Source organism: Sparus aurata, chromosome 18, assembly GCF_900880675.1.
Source record: "Sparus aurata chromosome 18, fSpaAur1.1, whole genome shotgun sequence".
In the NCBI taxonomy this organism is placed as follows: domain Eukaryota; kingdom Metazoa; phylum Chordata; class Actinopteri; order Spariformes; family Sparidae; genus Sparus; species Sparus aurata.
In genome coordinates this window covers 20969266-20981498 of record NC_044204.1, presented here as the reverse complement: position 1 = coordinate 20981498, position 12233 = coordinate 20969266, and the positions used below count along the sequence as shown (strand labels likewise).

The following is a 12233-nucleotide window of genomic DNA, read 5'->3' as shown; positions in this document are numbered from 1 at the left end:
TTTGTTGAGAAGCGCTTCTTGGGATGATATTGGTGGGAGAACAACAGCATAGCCGACTGGAAACACAATGAGGTGCTGGCTCAGGCCTGTGTGTGTTGACCAATCGCAGCAGACTGGGCTTTTCAGGATGGTGGCCTCAAGGAGGACTGAGATAAATTGAAGCTGCAAAAATATGTGTTCTCTGTCCCTGGAAACCTAAACCTCTTGAGGTTTGTAGCAGGATTGTTAACTGTTGCACATCCACTGTTTTCTACACAAAACATCTGGTGTGATTTCCACTGGGGATAAACAAACCAACTAGTTACTAGACTAGTTACCATTGACGATGAGCGTGATGTTGAGCCTCCTCTCCAGCGAGGCGGCACTATTCTTCAGCATCACCGTGTAGAGCCCAGAATCCTCCTGACAAACATCTTTAATCTCCAAAGCGTGGTTAAGGTGCATCCTCATCCTTTTCTTCTTGAACTCGGGATGCTGATTTATCAGTTTTCCATCTTTATACCTGGACACAGCACAAACATCAAGGCACGGCTGCTTCAGTACAGATTCCCCTCCAGGTGAGGAGCGCTGTCCCTAAACTAATCTGATGTGTGAGGGTAATTATGTTTGTGGAAATCAACCATTATGTTTAATGAATGCTCCAGGGAGTCTCATCTTACCATTGGGTTTCAGGTGTGGGGAAGGCAGACACATTTACTTGTAATTTGAATGACTTCTGGCCAGCAGTTACCTCCATCACTGGTCCATTTCTGTGGTTAAGGCTGATGAATGGCTTTTCTGGAAAAAAAAACAGATATTCAGATAGATACAGAAAGAAGTTATGTCTTCAAGGCTAAACATTTCTCAAAGCTTGACGAGATCTGCAAAGAAATTCTTCTGAGTATCAAACACTCGCTCACTGTAAGCTTGAAAGGTGACGCTGACAAGATTGTGAACGGCGGCTCCTTTGTCGAGGACGGCAGCTGAAAGTCAGCTCGGATTCACAACAGTTGCTGAGGATTCAAATAGTGACCCAGAGTCTTGTCAAAACTTCACTCAAAATATCCACAGAAACTACTGAAATCATTCCTCTGATGTTTATCCATGCAGCACAATATCTTCAGTTCACTGTTTTGCCAATAATTTGCTAGATATGTGAGGAGTGCTCTGTGAAGTTTCCATGGTTTTGTTGCTGTGGTTTCTTGGTCACCACTGGAATCACAAACACTGTTCAAGCCTACAGACCTAATTATTTCATAGATTTATGGTCGAGTGTTCCCTTAAAGCAAGGCTACGTCATTTTTCAAAAAGAAATGATTTATCCCTCTGAAGTTTAATTTATAAGCAATGAAATGAGCCTCTCTGGGTCTGATACAAGCAGCAGGACTGGTTTACAGTGGCTAATGTGAGCCTCTGGCAGCAAAGTAAAGCTACATTGATATTGCTTTATAATGTTCATTACTGAGTTGGCCGGTCGCTGTTGTACTTTGCTTTTGTTAAACAACAGATTGAGGTTCACCAGTATCCCATATATATATAAAGCAATCGAGCTATGCTAGCTGCATGACTCTAGGGAAATGTCAGTCTGTCCGTCAAGGGTCCTTCACTGTGGTCCAGAATGTAACATCCCAAAAACTGTTGGATGGATTGTGCATGCATTCATGGTCCCCAGAGGATGAATGATGCCCTGAGGTGCCCAAACTGAGACTTGATGCTGGCCAAAGGCAATTACCTTTTCTATTGTACTGTATTTCATTGTTAAGATCCAAATGGTCACTTAACTGACTGACTCCCTGCACAAAGTATCACTCAGCCCGCTGTGCTCAGATCATGAAAATGACTTAATATGAAATGATAATAATTTGTGATTCTACTTATTCAGAGATGATATTTACCTCACTAAAAGTAAAACAGCATAAAATTTATTATATATTTTCTTCTCCTCCTTGAACCGGCACCTTATCGTGGTGGAGGGGTTTGAGCACCCGAATGATCCTAGGAGCTATGTTGTCCGGGGCTTAATGCCCCTGGTAGGGTCTCCCAAGGCAAACAGGTCCTAGGTGACGGGTCAGACTAAGATCGGTTCACTCGCCCCTAATGACAGAAAGAACAACAAGGACGTGCACGTTGCCCGGATCGGCGTCACCGGGGCCCCACCCTGGAGCCAGGCCTGGGGTTGGGGCTCGCAGGCGAGCGCCTGGTGGTCGGGTCCTTGCCCACGGGACCCGGCCGGGCGCAGCCCGAACGAGCAACGTGGGCCCGCCCTCCCGTGGGCTCACCACTCACGGGAGGGTTCAGAAGGGGCCGGTGCAGTGGGATATGGGTGGCAGTCGTGGGCGGGGGCCCCGGCGGCCCAATCCCCGGATGGTGACTCCAGCCATGGGGACATGGAATGTCACCTCGCTGGGGGGGAAAGAGCCTGAGCTGGTGCGGGAGGTTGAGCGGTACCGGCTAGAAATAGTCGGGCTCACCTCCACGCACAGTCTGGGCTCTGGAACCCAACTCCTTGAGAGAGGCTGGACTCTCTTCTACTCTGGAGTTGCCCGCGGTGAGAGGCGGCGAGCTGTTGTGGGCTTGCTTATAGCCCCCCAGCTCAGCCGCCATGTGTTGGAGTTCTACCCGGTGAACGAGAGGGTCGTTTCCCTGCGCCTTCCGGTCAGGGATAGGACTCTCATCGTTGTATCGGCTTATGGGCTGAACAGCGGCGCAGAGTACCCTGCCTTCTTTGAGTCCCTGGGAGGGGTACTGGAGAGTGCTCCAACCGGGGACTCTGTTGTTCTCCTGGGGGACTTCAACACCCACGTGGGCGACGACAGTGTTACCTGGAGGGGTGTGATTGGGAGGAACGGCCTCCCCGATCTGAACCCGAGTGGTGTTTTGTTACTGGACTTCTTTGCTAGTCACAGTTTGTCCATAACGAACACCATGTTCAAGCATAAGGGTGTCCATATGTGCACGTGGCACCAGGACACCCTAGGCCGGAGATCAATGATCAACTTTGTGGTCGTATCATCCGACCTCCGGCCGTATGTCTTGGACACTCGGGTGAAGAGAGGGGCTGAGCTGTCAACTGATCACCACCTGGTGGTGAGTTGGATCCGCTGGCGGGGGAGGAAGCCGGACAGACCTGGCAGACCCAAACGTATCGTGAGGGTCTGCTGGGAATGTCCAGCAGAACCCTCTGCCAGGGAGATCTTTAACTCCCACCTCCAGGAGAGCTTTGACCAGATCCCGAGGGAGGCTGGGGACACTGAATCCGAATGGACCATGTTCTCCACCTCCATTGTTGACGCGGCTGTCCGGAGCTGTGGCCGTAAGGTCTCCGGTGCCTGTCGCGGCGGCAATCCCCGAACCCGGTGGTGGACCCCGGAAGTAAGAGTTGCTGTCAAGCTTAAGAAGGAGCCCTACCGAGCCTGGCTGGCCCGGGGGACTCCTGAGGCAGCTGACGGGTACCGGCAGGCCAAGCGTGCGGCAGCACGGGCAGTCTCGGAAGCAAAAACTCGGGTCTGGGAAGAGTTCGGGGAGGCCATGGAGGAGGACTACCAGTCGGCCTCGAAGAAATTCTGGCAAACCATCCGGCGCCTCAGGAGGGGGAAGCAGTCCTCCACCAACACTGTTTACAGTGGAGATGGGGAGCTGTTGACCTCGACTGGGGACATCGTCGGGCGGTGGAAGGAATACTTCGAGGATCTCCTCAATCCCACTGACACGCCTTCCATAGAGGAAGCAGAGGCTGGGGACTCGGAGGTTGACCCATCCATCACCCAAGCCAAAGTCACTGAGGTAGTCCGGAAGCTCCTCGGTGGCAAAGCACCGGGGGTGGATGAGATCCGCCCTGAGTACCTCAAGTCTCTGGATGTTGTGGGGCTGTCTTGGCTGACACATCTCTGCAGCATCGCATGGCAGTCGGGGACAGTGCCTCTGGACTGGCAGACCGGGGTTGTGGTCCCCCTATTTAAAAAGGGGGACCGGAGGGTGTGTTCCAACTATCGAGGGATCACACTCCTCAGCCTCCCTGGGAAAGTCTATTCCAGGGTACTGGAGAGGAGAATTCGGCCGATAGTCGAACCTCGGATTCAGGAGGAACAATGCGGTTTTCGTCCTGGCCATGGAACACTAGACCAGCTTTATACCCTCCGCAGGGTGCTCGAGGGTTCATGGGAGTTTGCCCAACCAGTCCACATGTGTTTTGTGGACTTGGAGAAGGCATTCGACCGTGTCCCTCGTGGCATTCTGTGGGAGGTGCTCCGGGAGTACGGGGTCGGAGGCCCTCTGTTAAGGGCTGCCGGCAAAGCTTGGTTCGCATTGCCGGCAGTAAGTCAGACCTGTTCCCAGTGCATGTTGGACTCCGGCAGGGCTGCCCTTTGTTACCGGTTCTGTTCATTATTTTTATGGACAGAATTTCTATGCGCAGCCACGGGCCGGAGGGGATCTGGTTCGGGAGCCACTGGATCTCATCCCTGCTTTTCGCGGATGATGTGGTCTTGTTGGCTCCTTCGCGCCAGGACCTCCAGCATGTCCTGGGGCGGTTTGCAGCCGAGTGTGAAGCGGCTGGGATGAGAATCAGCACCTCCAAATCTGAGGCCATGGTTCTCGACCGGAAAAAGGTGGCTTGCTCCCTCCAGGTGGGAGGAGAGTTCCTGCCTCAAGTGGAGGAGTTTAAGTATCTTGGGGTCTTGTTCACGAGTGAGGGAAGGATGGAGCGTGAGATTGACAGGCGGATCGGTGCAGTGGCCGCAGTAAAGCGGTCGTTGTATCGGTCTGTCGTGGTGAAGAGAGAGCTGAGCCGAAAGGCGAAGCTCGCGATTTATCAGTTAATCTACGTTCCGACCCTCACCTATGGCCATGAACTTTGGGTCATGACCGAAAGAATAAGATCCCGGATACAAGCGGCCGAAATGAGTTTCCTCCGCAGGGTGGCAGGGCGCTCCCTTAGAGATAGGGTTAAGAGCTCTGTCACCCGGGAGGAGCTCGGAGTAGAGCCGCTGCTCCTCCACATCGAGAGGAGCCAGCTGAGGTGGCTTGGGCATCTGTTTCGGATGCCCCCGGGACGCCTCCCTCGGGAGGTGTTCCTGGCATGTCCCGCCGGGAGGAGACCCAGAGGAAGACCCAGGACACGCTGGTGTGACTATGTCATTCAGCTGGCCTGGGAACGCCTTGGGATCCTCCCGGAAGAGCTGGAGGCAGTGTCCGGGGAGAGGGAAGTCTGGGTGTCCCTGCTCAGGCAGCTGCCCCCGCGACCCGGCCCCGGATAAGCGGACGAAAATGGATGGATGGATGGATATATTTTCTTTATCAATTCTTCATTACTATTCTTTCTTTACTACAAATATCTGGAGGGTCAAATTGAAACTTGTGACTGGCCAACTCCTCTATACGCCTCTATATGACCCACATAAGTGAACAAGACCATAAGAGAGGACTGGATATTTCTGTATGATTATTATAGTTATTTTTAATGACCGTCATTGGTTCAGATTCTGACTTATCTGTGTTGGATGAGTCATAAAACCGAAAACAATTTTTTATGTTAGCATGTTCATGTGGGAGCTGCTGACATGGATGCAGAGACTCTTAGTTTTGTTATTTGTACAGATAGCTAACACACTGATCTATTCAAGCTGAGGGCAAAGTAGTTAGTGTTTTCTGTTTACTGAGCCGGTGCTTACCATAAACTATGACTTGAGTTTGTTGGATTTGTGTCGTGTCAATGCTGGTGACGTTGCAGCTGTAAGGGCCCGTGTCTGTGACGTTGACACTGTGGATGGTCAGGATGCTAACAGCCTCTGTGGCGTGTGATAGAGCTTCACGATAGGGCTTGGTGTCCACCCAGCTGTTCGTCTGGTCAGAAGAAACAGTCTTAAATTTACATTTTATTCGCTGATGTTGACAACAGTCAAACCAACCGGTGCTGCTACATACCAGTTTGCCGGGGTAAGACCACTGAATGTCCACTCCAGCGTTGAACTCTACCATCGCTGTGCAGTTCAGGGTGAGGGCCTCCCCCACTATCAGCTCGACTGGGTCCTCAGGAAACAGCTTGACATCGTAAACCTGACTTCCTGTCCGGGAAAAAGAAAAGGGGGGGTAACAGAGGGAAGGAGAAAACGAGAGAGGTCACGGTGACATCGTCAGCAGTTTTTCCTTCCTCACAGGACCAGAGGAAATGACTTTCCTTTAGGACCAGAGGAACCATCCCACTATAAAGAAGCTGTCTGTCACAGGCCTGCACTATTCCCATTCATGTGTCAAGCTATGAATCAGTGAGGGAAATTAAAGTGGAAAACAGTGAAACCTCAATTAAAGATAAGAGACAAAGAAAGCTTTGTGTACTGGCCAGGGTCTCTGATTGTGCAATCACTGGAAACGACACCGAGTTTTAGAACAGTGCGCTGGTGATTTCTGTGCAGCAGACAGTGATTGTTTAAACGCTCCATTAGTGCTCAGAGTGAAGGCTCACTCTCAGTTTCTCCTCTGACTGTTGCTGCTGTTACTTTTGGCCCCGGCAGCGGTGGGTATGAGTTTCCTTTTGCCCTCTGTGAAGTGAGAGGTGAGTGATCTCACACAACACGGCAAAAGAGCCTCTGGGTCCCTCACAGTTCACTGGCAAAGAGAAGGAACCTCAGCCTGAAATCTCCCCTCTTCATCCGAGTTTCCTAAAATTCAATTACGTCCTCCCCTTCTCTTCCTTTTCTTTTTAATTATGATGGAATAATGACCCATGTGCCTGCATAAATTAGGGAGTTGTTCTCAAGGAAATGACATAATGAAATAAAAATCTTTCAAATTGTCACCATTAAGGCGTAATTGGCTCATTGATTGCCACGCAGAATTGTTGTGACAATGCAGTCTTTGCACCAACCTTGATTTTATTGCATATGTCTCTTTCAACAAGAACAAAAGCTTCAGAGCTGATTTCATTATTTGCATTTCAGTCAGTTGTGTTTTTGTGGCTGCCGAAGTAATAGTTTGTATGATCTTTCGTGTGAGCTGGAGCACCAGAGGAGATTGGACCTTTTCAAACCTGTGGAGTTCCAATATTGTGGAACTAGATGGCACTCCAGAAATCATGACCCAGTTTACTCATCCACAGACCTTCTTGTGAAGCAGTTTCATGCTGGAACTGTTTCCTTTCTGTATCGCACCACAGGGCAAAGTGTGCAATTACTCATGGATGACATGCAAGCTTAAAAAACTACACGCTCAGTCGAGGAGGATTACATTAAATCGAGTTTTTGTCATTTTGAGCACCACATGCTGAGCGCCATGTAGTTCCATTATTGTGGAGAAAAGGTCGACATCTCCATGGCTGTTATCTCAAGAACTCTGCAAATCATCCAAACAATCTCAGGCAAGAGGAGCGATATGTATTTTGATCTGAGGGCAAAAATTTTATTCTTTTCTCTTTGTACATATAATTATTTTCCCCATCTGTCTTTCTGTATTGCACCATGGTCACAGGCAGGTGCTGACTACACTCAAGCCTGTATATCGTCAAAGTACACTGAAATATCTGACAAAGGGACTGTAGTAGAGGACACTTATAATCCTAAATGTTTTAGCTTCTACAATTGAAATGGAATAGTTGACTTGGTAATTCTGAGGCAATAAGTTTCCTGATTTAAAGTGAAGTCAACTTATAAAAGTTCAAGGGATGTTCATCAATAACTTTCTCTAAAATATATAATTTCCCCAATCTTGATAACTTCTTATTACACTCAGATGTATGTTACGAGTTTCAAATGTGTGCAACTGGAGTAACAATTGATTTTTGTTGGGATCCACTGCTCTCACTCTCCTGGATGAAATCCTGGAAAACAGAATCACGGAATCAGTGAATGAATGAGTGAACCGCCATCTTCTTCCCCGAGTCTCGGGCTGTGTCCGAAATCACCCACTCATTTCCTACTCCTTAGTCACTACGTAGTGAGTCCAACATAGTGCACTATATAGTGAGCTCAACGGCAGAAAGAAAAACGGACTTTCGTACACTACTCCGGCGCCGTTAATGACGTCACTGCTGCCGCACAGTTGAAATGTGAACTGAAACCTCTATGCGTTCGTCCGCAGCGCAATGCATGATGGTAAATATTGCTTGGTTAGTGACCATCAGCTGTACACTACTTTTCACAATGCATTGTGGGATACTTTGGGTGCACTATATAGGGTATAACATTCCTCACTAGACATTCGGACAGCACTACAAAATGGCGTACTAACTATATAGTGCACTATATACTGAGGAGTGAGTGATTTCGGACACAGCCTCGGTCTGAGGGAAGAGGGAGGAGTCGCTCACCTTGGGCACCGCGGTGCACCAATACCCGCACTTTGGTTCCCCCTTCTTTTGTTCCCTACATTAACATTGTCTCTCACAATAAGATTTGAAATTACATCAAGCATTGAGCTGGTTATTGCCTGCATTAATAAAGTAATGTGTAAAATGATACACTCATGTACATACGAGGTGTGGACCAGGAATAAACAAAAAGTGACTTAATATCCTCACATTAAGGTGTATCACATATGCCTTATTACAACTGAAATGATTCCTGATCTCAAACACCCTTCTCTTAGAGAATGTTTGGCCGATCCCAGCTGTGGCAGAGTTGGTATAAGATGAGCATCAACTCGGGGTGACTGGGTACTACAGTTCAGGGCCCGTATTCACAAAGAATCTTAAGGCTAAAAGTAGCTCCTAACAGGCGAATTTAGGAGCAACTCCTAAAAATAATGGGCGTGTCAATCGTAACTTTAGGACTCCTAATTTTTGAAAATAAGAGTTATTCACAAAACATTTTAAGCCTAAAAGTAGCACCTAAGTGTGGGAGACCTTAGAAGTAGTCCAGAGGACTCCTAACTCCCTAAGACCTGGTCACAGCCGAAGGTTTTGGAGACACTCAATAACAGGGAATTATTAAAACGATATCAGATGGACCGCGAAGGGATTGAAGTTGTGGTTGAGTTGGTGAGGGACGCAATAACACTCCCAACCAACTGAAACAATCCAATAACGCCGCAGTTCAAATGTTTGGCAACACTCCGGTATTTGACTACGGGGAAAATGCAGCTCTTTGCAAGGGACTAGTATTACCTGGGGACCTCAAGTGATTTAGAAATGATCCAGCCACGTCCGTGTTTCGTGCGGCGCATTCACACAGGATAAGCGAAGTCTGTGTTTTAACTCGGATTTACTGACATTATCCCCCGAGTCGATTGCACCGGAGCCCTTACTGGAGCAGCACAACAGTTAGATATGGATATTTTTAATATACAACTGGTGAGCCTGTTGAAAGATGGAAAAATGTTCCTTACCGCATGCTGCCATGCATGTAATCCATCTAATCATCTTTCGAGATTTCGCTCTTCTGATGAGCCTCCTGAATTTACACCCAAAATGCTGTCAAAACTTTCATTTATAATTCCCAAAGCAGCCTCCATAATTCTCGACCGGGAAAAAGGCAGAAAAAAGGTGGAAAACACAAAAAACCTTAAGAAAAACAAAAAACCACCCCAAATCACAGAGATGCCGATTCGCACAGGACTAATATTATCACATGAACTCTGTGTTTGGTGAAATATCGCACGGGATTAAGACCACAGACGACCTCCGCAATTATTACAAATTACTGGAGGTCCCCACGTTATACTAGTCCCGTGCGAATAGGGCTTGCATTCCATCTATACACAAATTGTCTTTGACACACATTACAATATAGCCTACTGGACATTGTTGGGAAATGGTCCGGATCAACACACGATTCCCGAATTTTAATGGAGAGTGGTTTGACGCAGCTTTTCAAGCAAATGCCGTTTTTATTTATCGCCGTTTTTTTTATTTATCTTCTAATTTGTCATTTTTGTCTGAAGTGTTTTTGTTTGGTGGGGGGTGGGGGGTGCACTTAATTCTCCTCATAAATACATTTCTTTATCCAATATCTTTTCATAGGCTTTGTCATGGGCTTGTAGGCAACTTCCTTATTTTCACTTAATGCATTGCGTAGCCTAAATGACTTTTCAATGGGCTGCCCTGTCACTCAACAGCCAATCACCGTTGTCACCGCTTCTAAGTGCGTCCTTTTAAAATGACGTCATCCATAGCAACAGAGAGTTACTTCTAGTTTAGGAGTTCACCGTTTTCATAACTAAAAGTAGATCTCAGCAGCTTTGTGAATTACTCTTAATAAACAACTCCCACATGAAAACTTTTAGTCCGATTTAGGAGTACTCCTAACGTTAAGATAAAAGTCTTTGTGAATACGGGCCCAGGAGGACAGCATTTGCCATCTGGAACTCAGACAAATAATAGACACTCAGGACGTGTTGCAGTGTTTGAAACCAGGCTCAATGTTTGGCTAAAATTGGCAAAAAAGTGTCATTACCAATGATTGTTAGCATATATTGTCTATCATACTACTTAGGTTATACTGATGGACCTCCGTGTATTGTACTGTTTTAGCTTGTGTTCTTGCTGTACCTTTCTTTCTTTCTTACAGAAGCAAATAAGCCATTTTCCTCCAATGTCAAGCTCAGGATGGGAAACTTGAATGTTGGGATAACGTAGTGCTGCTGTGTTCCAGGTTGCAAGTCATATCGCCTAAATGCAGGTACATTTATCATTGCACAGCTTACAATTGATCAGCAACGGAAAAGATGACTGATAGTGAAAATCTGATAAAGCCAAACATACATGTTGGATAAATCGTTAGCTCACTTTAGGATTCAACAACATCCTAGCTAATGCTACAGGTTGATTACATCCAGTGTGTTTCACTTCCTGGTTTAGACAAACATCTCCAATATGTGTGTTGACATTTTTGGGTTTAACGTTGGCTAGAATGTGGTTGAGTGCTATTGTTAGCTGTCGCCTAATGGAAGCTAATCTGTTATCAAACCTGTTAGCTGACCTTGAAATATTGTCTGATGTCTCTCTGGATTACACAGCCCGTCGTTTTAAAGTTGCTCATCAGTCACGAAGCATTGAATGATTTTTCAGATTGCCTACAAAGCTCATGTGAGGGTATTAAAGGCTGAACCTATGTGTTTTGGTTGGGCCTCACAGCCATGTTGCTTCAGAGTAAATTTGTGAATGTGATGCTTGTGTGTTACTTATTATCTGTTTTTGTCATTTTGACTGTTTTGCTACTGTATAGATTAAGACAAAATATTAAAAGTTTGTCAAGTAGGTTTTTTTGTAGTCTACTTGGAGGTCTTGGAGGTAATGAAGTGCTTTTAAAGCACTTATTTATTTTTCAGATTGCCTACTTTCATACAGCAGCATGACAGTTGATTTTCTCACCCTGAGTGTGATGTCAGAGGAAAATGGTCGCCATGTGAACATGGTCTGTTGCTTTTAATTGCACGCTGTTCCTGTGAAATAAACCTCAAATTAAAAAAAATTCAAACTGTCCCTTAAACACAGACATAACATTTTTATTACCTGTAGTGTGGAGCAAGTAGTTGGCAGACTGATACTCTTTTCCTTCCAGCGTGGCGGCACACATCACCCCGATGAGCATGGGCACACTGTCTATGATTTGTCTCGGAATGGACCAGCCTCGCTTGTTGTCCCACGTCATCCCGCTCTCCTCCAGACGCAAGGGATACTGAGACGACAGACATCACAGAAAGTAATTATTTGATCTTGATTCATCAATTAAAGATGTGATGTGATGGAGGACTGAGAAAATGTGCGGCGAGTACGAACCGTGTGGAGGCTGACGTTCAGATCCGGCACGGTGACCAGACATGGCACTATGACGCTCGTGGAGAAGCGTGTGATTAAAATGGTCTTCAGGTCGTTTTTTTGGGTGAGGAAGGGCTGCTCGGGGTCTGGGGGAAGACAGAGAGAGAGACTGGGTGCTGTTAAAGAATATAACCCTGATATCAGCCGGGGTAATAGCTACCATTACTGCGTAACCGTGCGAACGGACAGCTAGATGCCTCATGGGCCGATAATGACCCCCAAAGACACCCCGTATGTGGAGTATATCATGATTACATGTAATGCAACAGCTCAGTCTGCCCCACACAGTAAATAGCATTAATAACTGCTATTACAGGTCAGCTAAGAGACAGAAAAAGGGGTTTAATCCTCCTCTGAACAGCTGCTACAATTTCACCCCGAAGCTTAGTGGAAACTATCTCTCCAGTGTTTCTTCCTCAACACCTTGATGTTTCTCTTTTTATTGTGTGTCACTCACAGCTTCTGTTGCAGCGGGGGCTTTGGGAGACATCACAGCAACCGGCCACCA

The 12233-nt window shown here is 47.0% G+C and overlaps 1 protein-coding gene across 2 annotated transcripts in view; it reads right to left on the bottom strand.

Moving 5' to 3' along the window:
- The window catches only part of flt4 (fms related receptor tyrosine kinase 4), a 63470-nt gene that overhangs the window by 21579 nt on the left and 29658 nt on the right, over positions 1-12233 (bottom strand). For both annotated transcript variants that reach the window (XM_030396762.1, XM_030396763.1), the window contains exons 4-9: positions 11687-11811; positions 11420-11585; positions 5902-6041; positions 5649-5820; positions 660-777; positions 318-502 (exon numbers count right to left, since the gene is read on the bottom strand). In XM_030396762.1, coding sequence (XP_030252622.1) covers positions 318-502; positions 660-777; positions 5649-5820; positions 5902-6041; positions 11420-11585; positions 11687-11811 — 906 coding nt within the window. The remainder of the gene's footprint in view (positions 1-317; positions 503-659; positions 778-5648; positions 5821-5901; positions 6042-11419; positions 11586-11686; positions 11812-12233) is intronic.